The sequence below is a fragment of the Haematobia irritans genome, chromosome 2, assembly GCF_050003625.1.
Source record: "Haematobia irritans isolate KBUSLIRL chromosome 2, ASM5000362v1, whole genome shotgun sequence".
NCBI lineage: Eukaryota > Metazoa > Arthropoda > Insecta > Diptera > Muscidae > Haematobia > Haematobia irritans.
The window spans coordinates 229985849-230005084 of record NC_134398.1 but is presented as its reverse complement, the minus strand read 5'-3'; the positions used below and the strand labels follow the sequence as shown (position 1 = coordinate 230005084).

Genomic DNA, 19236 nt, shown 5'->3' with positions numbered 1-19236 from the left:
TGCTATGAGCCCTGTTCCGTTTCGTTTCTTTTTGTATGCGGTTTTGCACAAGAATCAATTTCCATACATGCGCTGGAAACGATCAACAATGGTTTAAATACATTGGAAATGAAAATAACAAAACCAGAATGTAGGCAAGAATAGTTTTGTAACCAAAATGTACATATGAAGTACATGAACAGTATTTGGGAAGAGAATTGTGACGAGATACAGATTGAAAACAACAACAAAAGAAATATTGAATTTTTTTCTTTAAAACCAATTTCCCATCGAAGTTTTGATAATGATTTTTAAAATTTTCCTAGATATGATATATTGAAGTTTATTGCCAAAATTTTGTTATATTTATTAATATTATTCTATCTAATTGACCTAAATTTTTTAGCTATGGCCGTTTATATTTTGATATAAAATGTCTGAAGTAGCATTACATATGCACTTTTTAAGAACATTGAAAAATACACGAGTCTTTTAAAAATTCCTCAAATATTTGTCAATATTTGTTCACTCTGGCTATTTTTCGTTCGTGCTTTCTGGCCAAAAAATTACTCCAGTGAAATATTCTAGCAAACGTTTTAAGGTAATTAGATAATGGGTTAAATTTGTTATTCATATTCGTAAATGTAAATAAATACATATAATATTCATTCAACCATTTTACAAAAAACAAAAAAAAAATAGAAATTCCGCAATAGAAATACGTTTACAAATGGCTTGTAGAAATTAAATAAAAGATATTCCGTGTACAAATACCTCAAACTGAAAATACTTCAAACCAAAAATAATAATATGCTCTTGAAACATGTTTGGGCTGATCATATTCCTTCTCTGAATAGCTTCATTTCACGGAACAGATAACTTCTGTAATATTGTTGACAATTTGAAAACAAAGTTTGTCAAAGAAACAGCGCTGAGATGGAGGTGGGAACCACTTTGGACAAGGTTTTGAGTTTTCCATGACATCAAAATCAACACTAACATTGGGAGGTTAATTTCGAGGGTGGTCGAATAACAACTTATTCTACCACAGTGATGAAATATCACCAGCATTACTGAGGGGGGATAACCCATCGCCAAAAATTTTACGGCGAAACTGGGGTTGAACCCACGACCCTATGTATGCAAGGCGGGCTTGCTAACCATTGCACCACTGTGACTAAGATATGTTGCACCGACCTTTATATTCTTTTGATCGCCTGTACAACTTTTATTTTGAAATACAAGTCAAAGCAATTTGTACACTATGAATATTTCACTAAAGCCAATTTAACTCATTGAATTAATATATTTTGAGAAATTTTCGTTTACTCTAATATTTTTTGCGAACGTTAGTTAAATGAACTAAAAAATTCGTACTAAATTCGTACTTCTCATTTTTTTTTTGAATTTGTAAATTTTACTGCATATTTGCCCATCTTGAAGTTCGTATGGTACACCGAAAAAAAGTGAACTGTTTTATAGGAAGAATGAACTACCACGCAAGAAAATTGAACTAAATTTTACCCCACATTTTGAGATTTCCACAAAGCGTTGTTAAAACCAGGAAATTTTAATGCCCTGTTGTACTTTTTAACTGCAGTTCACGAAATTACATCATCTCATAGAAGAAAAAATTAACTAAAAGTAAAGAAGAAAATCATTGGCGCCAAATGATGATCATTTTAACTATTTTTGGGAATCGTACGATATTGATTGATATTGAACTTATGTGTACGGTCATTGAACTTTATACTCACATTTAGTTCATAAAATTTTTGAGACACACTTAAAAAAAAGTAAGATTGAAAATTTGACACCATGTCTGAAATCACGTGGGATTTCAGACATGGTGTCAAAGAGAAAGATGCTCAGTATGCTTTGACATTTCATCATGAATAGACTTACGATCTGCCACAACGTCGAATTTTCAGTGAATGGGCCCTAGAAAAGTTGGCAGAAAATCCGCTTTTTTATCGACAAATTTTGTTCAGCGATGAGGCTCATTTCTGGTTGAATGGCTACGTAAATAAGCAAAATTGCCGCATTTGGAGTGAAGAGCAACCAGAAGCCGTTCAAGAACTGCCCATGCATCCCGAAAAATGCACTGTTTGGTGTGGTTTGTACGCTGGTGGAATCATTGGACCGTATTTTTTCAAAGATGCTGTTGGACGCAACGTTACGGTGAATGGCGATCGCTATCGTTCGATGCTAACAAACTTTTTGTTGCCAAAAGTGGAAGAACTGAACTTGGTTGACATGTGGTTTCAACAAGATGGCGCTACATGCCACACAGCTCGCGATTCTATGGCCATTTTGAGGGAAAACTTCGGAGAACAATTCATCTCAAGAAATGGACCGGTAAGTTGGCCACCAAGATCATGCGATTTGACGCCTTTAGACTATTTTTTGTGGGGCTACGTCAAGTCTAAAGTCTACAGAAATAAGCCAGCAACTATTCCAGCTTTGGAAGACAACATTTCCGAAGAAATTCGGGCTATTCCGGCCGAAATGCTCGAAAAAGTTGCCCAAAATTGGACTTTCCGAATGGACCACCTAAGACGCAGCCGCGGTCAACATTTAAATGAAATTATCTTCAAAAAATAAATGTCATGGACCAATCTAACGTTTCAAATAAAGAACCGATGAGATTTTGCAAATTTTATGCGTTTTTTTTTTTAAAAAGTTATCAAGCTCTTAACAAATCACCCTTTAGAAGCAAATAATTTTTTTCCAATAAAAATAAGTTAAATTTTGCGTTAGTTTAACCACGGAATTTTTTTCTGTGTACATTCTTGCTATTTTGAACTGTAATCTTTTCCTTCAAACTATACAATTTTCTTTAACAAGTGGACAAAACTCTGTGTATTAAATTGTCTTGAATTTGTCGAAAAATATTTACTTATATTTGTGATACCGGCGTGATGTCAGCGGTTGTAATACTGTTTAGTTAAAATTTTCTAAAAATAATCTAAATTTTCTAAAATTAACCAACAGTTTTCTTCCTAGTGGGTTTACTGTTTTTTTCAGTGTATTTACTTCTACGGAGGCCTATTTTGAACCAATCCTTGGACTGGTACGGGTATAGATCCTGGAGTATAAACACACTGAAAAAGATATTTATGTAATATTAAAGATTTCACAACCTAAATTTTAGGATGCGCAATTTACAAAATTTCTTTAAAATCATGAAATTTTAATGGAACAAATTTCTATAAAATAATGAAATTTTAATTAAACTAAAGTTTATAATCTTTACTTCAAAGATTTTTTTCATTAAATTTAGGGCACAAATTTTGGAATATTGCGAACCACACCATTAAAATTAAAAACTAAGGCAAATTTTCTTTAAAGCAAATACATCCATTTTTGATTTAAAAAATTGTCTTCAAATTAACTGAAATATTGAATCTTTGGATTTAAGATAAAAACGCTTCAAATATAAGCTAAGACTTATTTTGAGGATTTAGCTTTTTTGGTTTAAAGTTTCTATGGAATTAAGAAAACATCTTTTACTTTGAAGTATCCGTTACAATTTGGATTTTTAAACTGGCATTTTTTTGTAAGTGAATAACTTTATTAATATACCGCGAAAAGAGAAAGAAAATTCGATAAAAGAGATCTGTATCGTAATTTTAATTTTATTGATACTAGATTTAAAGCCGAAGAGGTCGCTAAAAAATGTCTTTATTTTAAAGAAGCCGCATCTTTGGCTCTGTATCAAAAACCAAAATCTTTAAAAGAAGGTCAAAATTTTTGGATCCGAGAAAATTTTTTTGTTGAGTGCACTTGTCCCAGTTCCAGTGCCAGTATAAACCTACAGAAGCTCCAGTCGCTTTACAAGAAAGGAAAAAGTTTTGCAATATATAGAATGAAATGTAAACTCAATCAAAAGTTTGATCAAAGATGATGACCTTAAGAGTTTGATATTGATTCCAAGTCTAATTGGTTTTCTTTGGAAGGTTTAACACTAATTGTATTTTAGTAAATATGTAATTCCAATAAGAGTTTTATATGAAGATTTTTATATTGAGATTAACTGGATCGTCGCTTACAATCTTGTGTTAGATCTGTCAGTGGCAAAATGTTTACATTTTAATTTAAATTTTGGTCCCATAAACTTCATCATGCTTGTTATGGTAATGACAAATTCACAATTTCAGTGTCATTTGATGGCATTGCCAATAGTTCTTCATGGCCATTATTAAAATTAGGTGACCCTATTATTATTACGATAATATCATAATTTAATAACCGAGTGCTGTGTTTGCGAACCCTGAGTGTTGTAGTGAACGATGTGCGTGTTTGTTGAGTTCCTACTTTACATCGGCGTGTTGTGATGTGATTATGCATAACGATGAACAAAGGAAGAAGAGAAGACATAATATACACCTCTATAACAGCAACAACAACAAGGCAAGTAACAGCTGTTGCATGATCCAAACTCATAATGCATAAAGTCAACATGGAGTATCACAATAAGACTGCAAATAACAACACAACACCACCAGCACAAACCGACCAACAAACGAATGACGATGGCTGATTGGGTGCAGAATTACAGAATTTTGAAATCAGGAAATTTTATACTAAAAAAAATTATATGTATAGTGAATCAGCTGCTGTAGCAGCAGACAAATAGGTAGGCAGACAGGCTGCTTGGGACAGGTACACAATCTACGAATGCATTTCTTCTTCACAAAAATAGAGCACATAATTATACAAACATACTTTGAAGTAGCATGCAAACGATAACAAAAGATTATGTGTCGTGACGCTTGTTTTCCCAAAGGAAGCTAGCACACGAATCCCAAGATAGCAGGAAGAGATACAATCACCACCAACCTCATAGCCATAATAACAATTGTATCACTCTTCTATTTTTGTTCTATTCACTTTTCTTGGTTTGTTGTTTTTTTGTTGTTGTTGTTCAAACGAGTACTAGTCTTTATGAACTGACATTTGTTATCATTAAAACAAATTTGTTTTTTTTTTCTTTAAATTATTTTCAATGAGAATCGCACATTTAATTCAATAATTTTTCTTTATTGTTGTTTAGTTTTTGTTTTATTGTTGTAATGAAAGCAAATAAAAACTGGCACACGCGAGTCGTCGTCGCGGAGATATTAAAACACAATCACACACAATTTTATTTTTTTATTTTTATTAAGAAGAGGGACCATAAACAACAATACTTTGATTTTCATATGAACACTAATTTGTTGTTGTTGTTGCTGTGGTTAATGATTTTGTTTTTTTCTGTTTCTTCATTTATTTACTTATGATTGATTCTCTTCTTTTGTTTTTTCTTTCTTCCACAACATTTTCAAAGAGCTATTGCATGTGTGTGTGTGTTTTGTTGCTATTATAGTTATTTCAGCTATTGTTTCGGATGAAGAACACAAAGCAAGAGAGGCACAAAGACAAGATCGAAAATTAAAAGGGAATATTATTGCCATAAATATAAAGGCCGTTCTTCGTCTTAAACTCCTCACACAAAACGCGAAGCCATACACTTTTGTTTTTTAAAACTCGTCGAAAACTCACTGTCCATCGATTTTGTGGGGGACAGCTCGCGCTAAAACGTTGCTCTCCGCGTAATGATCAAAACACGACTGAACGAACCAACAATGGCTGATCACAGCAAACTCATCTGGAAGTGGTAAAGCAACATACACTCTTTTTCAAATTTCATATGGGCAACACACACAAACACAAACGCATGTCCATTATTGTTGGATATCGAAGACCCAAGACATGATCTAAAATAATAACAACAATAATAGTAGCAAGAAAATACAATAGCAACAATGCAAAAACTCAATGTTTGGCGCTTGATGTTTTGTTGGGGGAACAACACATAAAGAGAAGAGAGTGAAAGAGAATATATACTCTCACAAATACCTTTGAATGGAAATAGTGTTGCCAATCGTATAGTAGATTTAATTTCCGGTACTTGAGCATATGTACTTGTAGTGGTAATGAATTTGAATTGTGATTTCAATTGAATTAGAGGCATTACTAAAATTCAAATAGAATAAACACACAGGAAAAAAGGTAAACATTTTTAAATTAATTGTGTTAATACAAATAATATTTGGAAATAAATATATTCGAATATTTAACGCATTTTAATATGACAATAGAACTCATTGAAATTAAAATCGATGTTTGTACAATTTAAATTAAAATTCCATACAAATTGGTTTTCAGCATAAAAATGACTCTTCTTATGGGTACTATTAACAACTTGAAAAGGCCCAAGAAAAACAAATTAAGAATAATAAATTAAAATATATTTATTTATTAGCAATTTTAAAGGCAAGGAATACAGATTTTTTTTGTGATTCAATCACGAAATTAATTTGTGCAATTAGATTTTTAATTGACATACTATCAATCAATCAAAATGATACTATCAATCACAGTTTTCATTGGGCATAAAAAAACTTTATTAAAAAAATTAATTGGTTTCATTAGAAAATTTCAATTCATTTTTCAATTGATTCAATTAAAAATGTAATTGATGTTGCTTGCAAAACTCACTAATTATTTACAGGTCTCTATTGGCTTTGTATTACAGAATTTTTGAATAATAAATAATAATTAAAAAATAGAAAGGTCAAATAAAAAGTTGTGAATTGTTTGCCAAATGTGACTATATATTTCATGGCAGACTGGGAGTTTAAGGTGGAATATGTGTCAGTATAGATCAACGCTTCTTTGCGTATTTTGTTTTTTTTTTATTTTGTTTTTCACATGAAATCGGAAATAGCGAATTATGAAGAGCTGTGCTAAATTAATCTACTTAGTGCTTTAATGAATGGCTTCTAGCCTATGTAAAGGCCGTGTAATAAATTGTTGATTTATTTTTCAACAAAGTCTTCTATTAACTCGATCTACTTGGCTAAACGAAGCTTTTATTTTTTAACGGATTGGATGTCTTGCAAAATATTACTCAAACATTTGTTGTTGACCTTTTCATTGGACTGCATGAGACTAATCAAGAAGAATATGGAGGATGGGTTAACAGTTTGAAGACGAATTCGATTAGTCTAACTGCGGTGAGGCTCTGGACCTCATCAGGTTTTATAAAACCTAAGAGAATTGCCAGTGTCATTAAGCGGAAGCGAGCTAAGAGGTCATCAGAAATCAATGAAATCCCAGATGTCATCCTGAAAAAGACTGGAAAGGAAACGCACGAATTCCTGACCACCCTATATAATCATTGCATCAACAATGCCTATTTATCCTTGGCTTGGAAGAAAGCCATGGTTATACCTATAAGGAAACCAGGATCCGACGCCCAACAAGTATCCAGCTACATGCCCATCTCGCTGCTGCCCTCTTTTGGCAAGCTCTTCGAGCATTTTATACATGGAATGATCCAAGATGCTGCCGGGGAGCCACCGTGTTGCAACGGTTAGCATGCCCGCCTTGCATACACAAGGTCGTGGGTTCGATTCCTGCTTCGACCGAACAGCGGTGGATTATCCCACCTCAGTAATGCTGGTGACATTTCAGAGGGTTTCAAAGCTTCTCTAAGTGGTTTCACTGCAATGTGGAACGCCGTTCGGACTCGGCTATATAAAGGAGGTCCCTTGTCATTGAGCTTAACATGGAATCGGGCAGCACTCAGTGATAAGAGAGAAGTTCACCAATGTGGTATCACAATGGACTGAATAGTCTAAGTAAGCCTGATAAATCGGGCTGCCACCTAACCTAACCTAACCTAAGATGCTGCCGAGAACCGAAATTTGCTAAGGTTTGCCAATTTAGATTCAGACCCAGCCTATCCACCGATCATGCCTTGGTGACGTTTTCGGATTATATCGTAAACGCCTTCAACCAAAGACATGGGGCCATTGCTGTTGCCTTAGATTTCTCTAAGGCATTTGATTCAGTATGGCAAAACGGAATCATCTTCAAAATGAGATCCCTCGGATATGGTGATGGCATTTGCAGCATTGTGGCAAGTTTCCTGGCCAACAGGACGTTTGCTGTCAACGTGGGCGACAGTACTTCCAGCTGGAGAATAATAGTAGCCGGTGTACCTCAAGGATCTATCCTAGGACCTATGCTTTACAATATTTTCATGTCAGACATTCCTGAACCACCGCACCCTCAAAAAAAATCGCTTCTTTAACATATGTTCCAAACATATTTTGCAGGAAGCACATATATTATTGCATACTGCCGAAACATTAATATGTTTGTTTTATGTGAACATATTATATGTTTGGAAGCATTTTGAACCAAAAATATTATATGCTTGGAAGAATTTTTCCCAAACACGATTGTGCTCATTCCCTAACATACTCGTAATTTTCACTTCCACGAAATTTTTTAGTTATTGGCACCTTTCTCTGTAATACAAATAATGTTGAAGAAATTATTCACTTTTATAATTTTTTTAAATTTTACCTTTCGCCTGCACGGAGAATCGAACCGAGGACCATACAGTTTGTAAGCCAACACACTATCCACTGGGCTACGTAGCTGTTATAGTCACCAGTAGATAATTATCGTTTTAAGTTACATTTATATAGCATAGTTTGCAGCGCCCACGAGCCCATGCAAACATAACATTATTTAACAGAAACATACATTTGTTTGCCACGTGGAGCAGTGGTTAACATGTCTGCCTTGCATGCAAAGGGTCGTGGGTTCAATCCCTGCTCCGACCGAACATTTTTTTTTTTTTTTTTTTTTTTAATTTACACATTTATATTTATACTATATTAATTTTTTTAAATGAAACATCGAAATGTGCGTTATTAAAGATTTATAGTCAGTAACAGTGCTTGATATAAACGAAATTGAATGATTTTTGGATAAAATATTATTTTTTATTTCAAAAATAACAATCTTGTAATAAAAAACTGTTTTTGTACAAAACTTTAAAATTTGGAAGGAATTCAAAAACTAACAAAAGAAGAACGTGGAGTCGAGTATAAACATACATACATAATTTTATAATATAAACATAAATTTATTTAGGAGTGAACAGTTTTTTACTAGCATTTAACACCATCGCTCTAAAATTCCTTTTATTTTTCTTTAATAATTCATTTTAAAGAAAATAAACTTTTTAAATTGTTTTAGCTGTAAAAGTCGAACTTAATGCCCCCTTTTATATTTGATGGTGTCCGTCAACTCCTCGTGGACTACTTTTTAATAAAGAGAAACTAAACTTTGTTTTTTTACATTTTACTGTGTAATTTTTCACTATTTCCTCCTTATTTCATTTTACCGTCCTAACTCTAAAAAGAGTATAGTGCCCTTTCGTTATTTTTATGAAGACCCCTGATTTATTTTAACGAACCAAGAAAAAAATAATGCCAAAATGATAAACAAACCACATGTCCACACATACATAAAATGCTGCTCTCAAGGCGAAAACATAAGCTGTTTGTTTTTCAAATGTCTATTCTCTTGGTTCAGAATGTATATTCTCTTTATTCAAATTAAATAATATTTAGACTTAAACATATCAAATTTTTGGCCTTATCATAAAACAGTTTTCCGAAACAACATACAAGCGGTTTCACAGAAATTGTTCTCTTTTGACTCTTTTGCTGTGTTATATTGATATCTTTCGTCAACTCTCCCGGTTTCCATCTCTATTTCTCTCTATACTCTCTCTGTCGCTTTGAATAAAATATCACAGCATATGTATGTTTAGTTGAAATTTGTAAATTTATATATGTTTGTATTCACACATATGATTTTTATGAAACATTCATGCCCCAAACATAATATATTCTAACATATTAACATAGATGTCTCAAACATTTAGTGTTAGTTTAGGAAAATTACATGTTCGCACTTAAATATATTGTGGTTTAAAATCGTGCCCGAAACACATTTTGTTTATATCGGAACATATGAAAAACATATTTTTCTAACAGTGCGCCTGGTGACCTCCTCCTTGTCTATGCTGACGATGTATTAACAAAATTTTCCGGAAAAAAGGTCGTAGATACTGAAAGAAGACTCAACGAGTACTTGGGTACTCTGGAAAACTTCTTCAGCAAATGGGGCTTAAAACTCAATGTGAACAAATGTACTTCAGTCGTCTTTGTTGGCAAAGTTACTCATCCATCTTACCGGCGATTCACCCCTTCCCTATCAATGAGCGGAGAGGCCATTCAGCAGAAGCGGGAGATGAAATATCTGGGTGTCTTATTTGACAGCGGATTAACATTTGCCAAACACGTGGACTATATTATACAGAAAGCCAAAAGGATCTTTTACGGCTACCATGGCATTCCGAAGATACTTGGAGGATTCCCTACAGAAGTAAAATTGCTTCTGTTCAATCAGATCATTAGGCCTATTCTTGGTTATGCATTCCCTTCGTGGTTCTTCATAACCTCTTCCAGAATGGAGAAGATCCGTATCTGGGAAAGGAAAATTTTATCATCCTGCCTTGGCCTCTACTACAGAAGAAGACCGGATGGTACAAATAGAAATCCCAGCAACGCCCTTATTTACGAGAAAGCCAACACATTGAAAATTGATGCTCTTCTCATGGAAAAAGAGTTGCAATAACTTAAGGAATCGCCTAGTACTCGATACCCTTTCAACTTAAACGTCTAGGAACATCATTCCCAACACGTACTTCTCAGCAGCATATCTACCCCTCCTCAAAGACGGTGGATATCTCTATGACAATGACGGCAAGATGTTATTCTACCACAGAAGACTCAATTCCCTAAACTTAGAAGACACAGTCTACAACACTGCCCAGTAAAGTGGACTCAAGAAATTTGTAAATATTTATGTATATATTCTAGTTCTTTAAGTATTTAGATTTTATTTTTTTTAACATTTGAGTTTAGCCCTTTTTAGCTTGTCAATCTTTTTGGGGCATTTTTGCCTTAACTTTTATATTTATATTGTGATTCACTCGCTCATAGTCTAACTATGGCGACTTTCTATGCTTTAAATCTTTGTGTGCTTTTGACAATTATTCGAAAGTAAGTTTATTTACAGTTTAGCCTTTAGAGTAGACCGTCTCTAGTAGTGAAGTATAGATTGTTTAATGACATTATAATGGTCAATAAAAGACAAATAAGACTGTGGTGAGGGGGGATATTTGAGCCGATGCGTTATTATTGTGAAATAGCGCCCTTTTCTTTGTCACGTGGTCCGTGTTTTCTTCAATTAGACGTGCATTTTGGCATAGAACAGTTCGATATCCTTTTACCGTTCTCCATGCACTCGATATGGATTACATTTTGTGAAATGGCGAAAATTGTGGTCAACACCTTCATGACCAGCGGCGCCGAGTCGTGCCGCCGATTTCAGTCGCCGACCATCCATCTTTTGCCAGTCGACGCCTCCGCCGAATATGTCGACTCAAATTTAGCCGCCAATTAAACAAAAATATTGATTACAATCAGAAAAATGTGTCAATAATTGCTGTATTGTGAAACTTCCACTCACAATAAATCAATATCAAGCTGCTTAATCATTTTGCAAAAATATAGCTCAGAAAATTTGATTAAAATTTAAATTTGGTTGTAAGATTGGTTGTACAAGTAATCTCATTACCATTCGAATAACTTCAAATTGATTTTATAATGGATAATTGTCCGCCGCCGAATGGACAAATTTAGCCGTCAAGCCGCCGCCGGCACAAAAATTTTGTGTTAGCTTCCGCCGACAAAAATGGATCGGCTTCATTCTCTGTTCATGACCGATGACAGTTTTTGCCTTTTCATTACTCGTTTTATGTCACCGTTTATTCTGATGGGAATTTAAAATTCTACAAAAATATTAGCATACTTTTAGGCTCTACAAAAAACCATAGACCAATTCAAATGCTTAACACGAGAAACCCTATCTTGTGATTTGTAATATTAATGTAGACATTTTTTAAGGGCAACTCTCTTATATGTCAATAATGCAGTTTCGCCATGTGTTGCTTATAAGGAGAAAATGGTAATAATCGATAATACCGTCGAGAAATTCACATAATCTAAAGTTTTGACATGGTTACCAATAATTTCACTATACTAGACTTAAATTGTAAATATTTCACTTACCTTCCATAACATAGACAATGCTGCCAACATCGCCTTCCTTAATGATAAGACTCTTGGCGGCATATTTCACCGGATACATGCAGTCGACAATCTCACGAATTTGAGTAATGTCGAGATTCTTCATAAAGTCATTATCCAAAATGGCAGATTTGATAAGTTCACGGGATCTGAAACCAATGCAATACAAAATTTTTTATTAATAAACAGAATATGATAATAAAATCCAGAAACTTTTTTTCAGAAATAAGTAAAATATATTAAATGGCTCAATTACTTGGCTGATTTGGGTATTTTCATGAGCTTATCTTCAGCCTCCACTAAATCGACAAGCGGCTCAGCACTACAACCTTGACGTTTAATCCTTTTATACTCGGAAGGCAATACCCTGGTGGATTCCATGCCTATATAGCAATTAAGGTCATCACATTCGGTTTTATGATGCTGTAAAAAGACCTGTGTCAAAGGTCTAACCACTTGGCGGAATTTATCGATTTCGTTTTGTAGCTCAACAATGAGGTCATCTTTGGTATGGCACTCCTGCTGGAGGCGAGCAATGCTTTGGCAAAAGAAACGATTGCGTTCCTGACACTCGCTCAAGGCGGTTTCTTTTTCACGCAATGCCAATTGCAAATGTTCAATCAGTTCTATTAACTCTTGTAACTGCGAGGCAGTCGATTGATGTGGGTGATGGGAGGATGGATGTGGAAGATTTCCTACTTCTTCTGTCACAACTCCTCCCACGCCATCACAGCGTTCCAAATGTCTGTGGCCAGCTGTTCCAACCAAGGATGGCGGCTCATGATGATGATGTGTAGCACATTTGTGAGATTCTCTTAGGACTTTCTTAAGTGATTGCACCTCATTGTCTTTGTCATCCAAGGCCAAGCGGGTATAGTGCAATTCATGACGTAAATTATCCACCACCTCCTCTAGTCGATGGCATTCCTTGGAATAATTGATGTGGCGTTTTTGACTCATAATGAATGTCAATTTGTCCTTGTTGGCTTTGGCTATAACGCTTGAGATAGCTCTTCGGTTATGGCCAACTTGTGACTAAAGGTGGTCGCTCATATCAAACAAAATCGAAAGTCAGACACTAGCACCATACAATTGAGTGGTTGCATGTACGTGTTATGATGTTGGACACGATCGATGATGACACTATTCGCACGTCCAATGTTTTGACATTATTTCGTTTTTTTTTTGTTGCCGCTTCTTTTATTTTGATTTGCAAGTCTTTTGCTGTGTGTGACACACTTGAGTGGAGGGTCTTGTCACCTATATAGGGGTCTCTCACCACCTCTCTTTCTATACCCCAAAGTCCCCTAAGCACTATTCAAAATACTGTAGAAAATATTTTTGTGATTTTAGTTTCTGTTTCTTATCTTTCATCTCTCTCCTTCAGAGAATGATCGCATAATGCTTTATTCGACGAAAATTGTCAGCACCGAGGGCAATGCCATCGCTCGCATAAAGTGTAACAAACAAATTGTAAACAATTGCCGAGTTCACTTTGCCAATTAATGACAATCAACTTCAATAAACAACAAAACGTCAACAATAGCAGCAAAGCAACACTTTAGCGTCGTAAATGTCAGACATCTGCTAGTGTGCTGTGCGCATGTGCTCTCTATTCGGTATAACCGGCCAGTCATACGGTCGATTAAAGAATCGTGAATGTTGAACCTAACCTATTTCAGTTGAAGAAATTGATTATTTCGGGTGAAAATTTCTGATCTAGCTAGCAAAACCGGTGAACCGGTTATCTGGTTTTCGGGAAAATCCCATTTTCGAAGGACCGTTAGAACCGTTTTTTTAAGGCCACAACAACCGGCTTTCGTTATTTATATTTTCATTGCAAAATTGTCAATTTAATAACAAATTTAGGCAAATATATTTGGGTATTTGAATAAACTGCAATGAAAAAACCTCTTAGTAGGTGCAACGAAAATTGTGGTTTGTGAAAAAAATTATGGCCAACTTTTTATTAAATTATTATTATAGAATTATATAGAATTATAGAATTATTTTGACAATAAAAAGTTTGTGATAATAAAAGTAGATTTTCCTTTCAATATGAAGTGTTTTAATGAAAACCACCGCCATAAATGGTTCAACATCCCACCGGTTTTAGACAAAATCTGCTTTTATAAACCGAGAAAACCCGATATTCGAAAAAAACGGTTTTTGATCACTCAGGCATATATATTGATAAATGAAGTCAATTGCCTCCATACATAGCTTCAAAACACATTCGAAATATATGAAAAATATCTCTTACGAGGGTGGTCCATCAAATTGAATTGTTCATGCAACAATCCTGTATCAAAAGATTGTTGCATGAACAATTTATTACTACGTTCTATATCTTCAGGTTCAACTAAGTTCGGTGGGGAAAAACGTGGCAAGTTCGTGGGTCTATTTCGTAGGAACATTTCAATGCACTGGAAATTAGAAAGGAAATCAAGGCTACTTAACCTATGACGAATAATTGACCCACTTAGAAGCTTATTGTAGAAAATTAGATTTCTTTTGGATAGGTTAAGTTAGGTTAGGTGGCAGCCCGATGTGTCAGGCTCACTTAGACTATTCAGTCCATTGTGATACCACATTGGTTAACTTCTCTGGGAGCCACCGTGGTGCAATGGTTAGCATGCCCGCCTTGCATGGACAAGGTCGTGGGTTCGATTCCTGCTTCGACCGAACACCAAAAAGTTTTTCAGCGGTGGATTATCCCACCTCAGTAATGCTGGTGTCATTTCTGAGGGTTTCAAAGCTTCTCTAAGTGGTTTCACTGCAATGTGGAACGTCGAACTCGGCTATAAAATGGAGGTTCCTTGTCATTGATCTAACATGGAATCGGGCAGCACTCAGTGATAAGAGAGAAGTTCCTTTTGGGTAAAAAAGTGATCTTTCAAATTGGAAACGCAACGGCTCATATACTGAAAGAAGATTTTTCTTTTGTCAGGAACGACATTTTAGACCAGCAAAGATTTCTTTTGACGCTAAGTTTTTTTTAATTTAGGAGCAAATAAAATTTTTTAAGACAATGGTAGAATCGTTTGTTATCAATTCGGATATATTTGCTCTTAAAGAAAATACTTGACATTAAAGGGGAGTTTCGTTTGTCTAAAATTTCGTTCCGGAAGAAAGTATTTTTTTTGGGTGTAGCTCACTCCTCTTCTACCAAATTTAATAAGTCACTCACTGAATACTAATATCGCACAAATGAGGTAGATATCACCTTCACAGAGGCCTATTTTTAAAGCACCGAGATAATTTTCAGAAAGAAGGGGAGAATTTGCTGGGAAACTACACAAAAAAAAAATAAATCTTTTCTACGAAACAAAAGATTATTTCAACGAAGTTTATTCGTAAAATTGTCTTTTTAGAGATAAATAAATCTTACTTTAAGGTACACAAAAGAAAAAAAAAACATGAGGCTTAACATAACATCATTTGGAAGAAATGCCGAATCCTTAGTTCCTACACCCAGAGAAGGAATATGATCACCTCAAACATGTTTTAAGAGCAAAATGTTATTTTTGGGTGGTGACCATGTAACATGGTTTTCGCAACCATATTATTTTCTCGGAAATCATGTATCTGATTTCGGCAAGCAGGTTATATTAGACGAGAAAATAACATTTTAGTGACAAACATGTAACATGGTCACCCTACAAAAGTAACATTTTGCTCTTGAAACATGTTTGAGGTGATCATATTCCTTCTCTGCGTGTAAATTGGGCAAAAGAGCAAATATGGAAGAGAGTATTGGATCCAATCCCATTTTTCAAACTAGCCCAAATTTTTGGAGCAAAGAAATTTGCCTCGTTTTAATGGATGCAGAATTCGAGAATAGACTAAAAATAGAAAGTCGACTTTTTGTAATTGACTTTGAGGTATAACATAGAATTTTCGCCATCTATAACGATTTGACGAGCATTAAAAATGAATCTTTTTATGTGCTTTCATTGAAAATAGCATACGTTATCTGCCCAATAATCATATAAATCGATAAAGTGATACAAAAAAATCGAAAAAGTCAAAAATTAAAAAAAAAAAACATTCTAACGTAAAGAAAGTAAAGGATCCCAGGACGGAATTATATCAATGACCAAAAATGGATTCCATATTTAATTCAATAGCAGTGATCTTCTGCTTGTAGCCAAGTCGGAACCGAGAGAGAGTGTGATAGAAAAGTTTCAAAAGCTGGGCAATTTTTTGTAAAGTGATTAGGCCTTTAAACTTTATTTGTTTTGGATTATCCTAGAATTATTTCTCAATCACGTGATGCTATACGAAAATTCCACAGTACACAGAAATATATAAATGTTTTCTTCAAACATGAAATTAATTGATCCAATTAAATGAAGTTTTTTTAATCTAAAAAATGATAGTAACAGGTTGGCTGATAAGTCTCCGGTCTGACTCATAGATGGCGTCGCTAGCATTAAATGCATATTATTTTTATATAGTACCAACCTTCAAATGATTCGCGTCAAAATTTGACGTCTGTAAGTCAATTAGTTTGTGAGATAGAGCGTCTTTTGTGAAGCAACTTTTGTTATTGTGAAAAAAATGGAAAAAAGGAATTTCGTGTTTTGATAAAATACTGTTTTCTGAAGGGAAAAAATACGGTGGAAGCAAAAACTTGGCTTGATAATGAGTTTCCGGACTTTGCCCCAGGGAAATCAACAATAATTGATTTATTATGCAAAATTCAAGCATGGTGAAATGATCACGGAGGACGGTGAACGCAGTGGACGCCCGAAAGAGGTGGTTACCGACGAAAACATCAAAAAAAATCCACAAAATGATTTTGAATGACCGAGATAGCAGAGGCCTTAAAGATATCAAAGGAACGTGTTGGTCATATCATTCATCAATATTTGGATATGCGGTAGCTCTTTGCAAAATGGGTGCCGCGCGAGCTCACATTTGACAAAAAACAACAACGTGTTGATGATTCTGAGTGGTGTTTGCAGCTGTTAACTCGTAATACACCCGAGTTTTTCCGTCGATATGTGACAATGGATGAAACATGGCTCCATCGCTACACTCCTGAGTCCAATCGACAGTCGGTTGAGTGGACAGCGACCCGTGAACCGTCTCCAAAGCGTGGAAAGACTCAAAAGTCCGCTGGCAAAGTAATGGCCTCTGTTTTTTGGGATGCGCATGGATTTATTTTTATCGATTATCTTGAGAAGGGAAAAACATCAACAGTGACTATTATATGGCGTTATTGGAGCGTTTGAAATCGCGGCAAAACGTCCCCATATGAAGAAGAAAAAAGTGTTGTTCCACCAAGACAACGCACCGTGCCACGAGTCATTGAGAACGTATTCTCCAGATCTGGCCCCCAGCGACTTTTTCTTGTTCTCAGACCTCAAAAGGATGCTCGCATGGAAAAAATTTGGCTGCAATGAAGAGGTGATCGCCGAAACTGAGGCCTATTTTGAGGCAAAACCGAAGGAGTACTACCAAAATGGTCTCAAAAAATTGGAAGGTCGTTATAATCGTTGTATCGCTCTTGAAGGGAACTATGTTGAATAATAAAAACGAATTTTGACAAAAAAATGTGTTTTTCTTTGTTAGACCGGGGACTTATCAGCCAACCTGTTATCAACAACGTCAACTTCAAAATTAATTGATGCAATTAAATAATTAATTGATAAATTAATGTTTGTATTAACTAAGAATTTATTTGAATCAAGTACAATTTAAATAGAGAATTTTCAAAATTCAATTTAAATTTTAATTGCAAATATTTAGATAATAATTTTTTTGTGTATGGTTACAAAATTCTATGGTTTTCTTATGCTGCCTCAATTCCTAAAATCTCATTGCTATCAATGGAGACATATTGGTCCCAATTGATCTTTTTCGTTTACTCGGATCATAACTACAAGTTTTAGTAGCTACTCTAATTCGAATGGACATAGATTACTACCATAAATGGATATTAATAACAAACAATGACGCCACAATAATTATATCCCTTTGGATATATGTCCAGGTCAATATATTTATGCAGTGTCGCCCAAGGCATGGAATCATTCCGCAAAACCAGTCGTCAACAAATTTTGAATAGAGCTAAAGCAAAAAACTACGCCAAGCTGCTGTAGCTGTGAAATAGACTGACTTGGAGAGCACATTTCAGTGCATTGCATCGCATCAGTTATTCACAGATCAGTGAATTCAATCAACGCAAGCCATACAGCGGCAACAGCAGCAGCGCTAACAGCCCCCTCAATGTCACTGGCGACGCGTCAGTGCCTGAGGAGGTCTCGCATGTCCATAGTACGATGTACGAGCTAATCTCGTGTATTGTAATTAAAAAGCTTCATTTACGCCTATCACAATTACAATCAAGCTGACTACAGACAGATGGAGCAGAGCTAATCCGCACTGCACCAAGAGCTACACAGCTGATCGATCGATCGATCGATCAATGGATGTTCAATACTAAAGATGTTGTCTACTTGTTTTTTTTATAATTATTAGTTTTTGGACTTGCAAATTAATTCACAACACCTGTCTGTAGAGCAATTTGTATGTCCGTCTGTCGGTTTGCATTTAGCTTTTGGCAAATTGAAGAACTCAATTTGTTTAACAATTTTTTTTTTTGCTGCATATTCTACTTTTCCGATGGGAAATTTTTCATATCTGCATTGCGTTTAGTTTTTCGTTTTGTTATTTTGGTGAAATTATTAACAAACTGCCAACATTAGTTGAAATTTTCATTAATCGCATGCATTCAACTGCCACAAAATCACATCACATTGCATTTGTATCAGCGGGTGGTTAAGGCGGTAACGGCGCTGTATGGCGGGCGGCCATTGGACGCGCTTTACTCTCACTGGGAATGGAACGTATAGCGAGCGAATATATTTGTGCGTCACCACATTCACAAGCTAGCCCAAAAACACCATTTCAACATTTGCGTATTTTGAAATGCAAAAATGAAAAGGCCTTGATTGAATTGATGAGACGCTTATATGGCGGTTTAAGGGCGCATTCGTTAATTGAATGCAGGTAGAATCAAATAACCGATAGTATCCCCCTCTTCACAATGCATGAGTTGGAGAGTGCGAGAATATACTATAAAGAAGCAAATACCGATCGAGCGATTTGGATAAAACGAGGTACCGCGTCCGTCAAATTTTATTCGATAAGTGTAAGCAACGAATGCGAACGCTCAACT

The 19236-nt window shown here is 35.1% G+C and overlaps 1 protein-coding gene across 6 annotated transcripts in view; it reads right to left on the bottom strand.

Moving 5' to 3' along the window:
* for (cGMP-dependent protein kinase for) overlaps positions 1-19236 on the bottom strand; it is a 217285-nt gene that overhangs the window by 45025 nt on the left and 153024 nt on the right. For 4 of the 6 annotated variants that reach the window (XM_075297789.1, XM_075297791.1, XM_075297790.1 and 1 more), the window contains one exon: positions 12030-12196. In XM_075297789.1, the coding sequence (XP_075153904.1) occupies positions 12030-12196 (167 nt within the window). Of the gene's footprint in view, positions 1-4707; positions 5582-12029; positions 12197-12303; positions 12462-19236 lie in introns of those variants that run through there. The other 2 variants (XM_075297794.1, XM_075297793.1) reach the window with 2 other exon arrangements.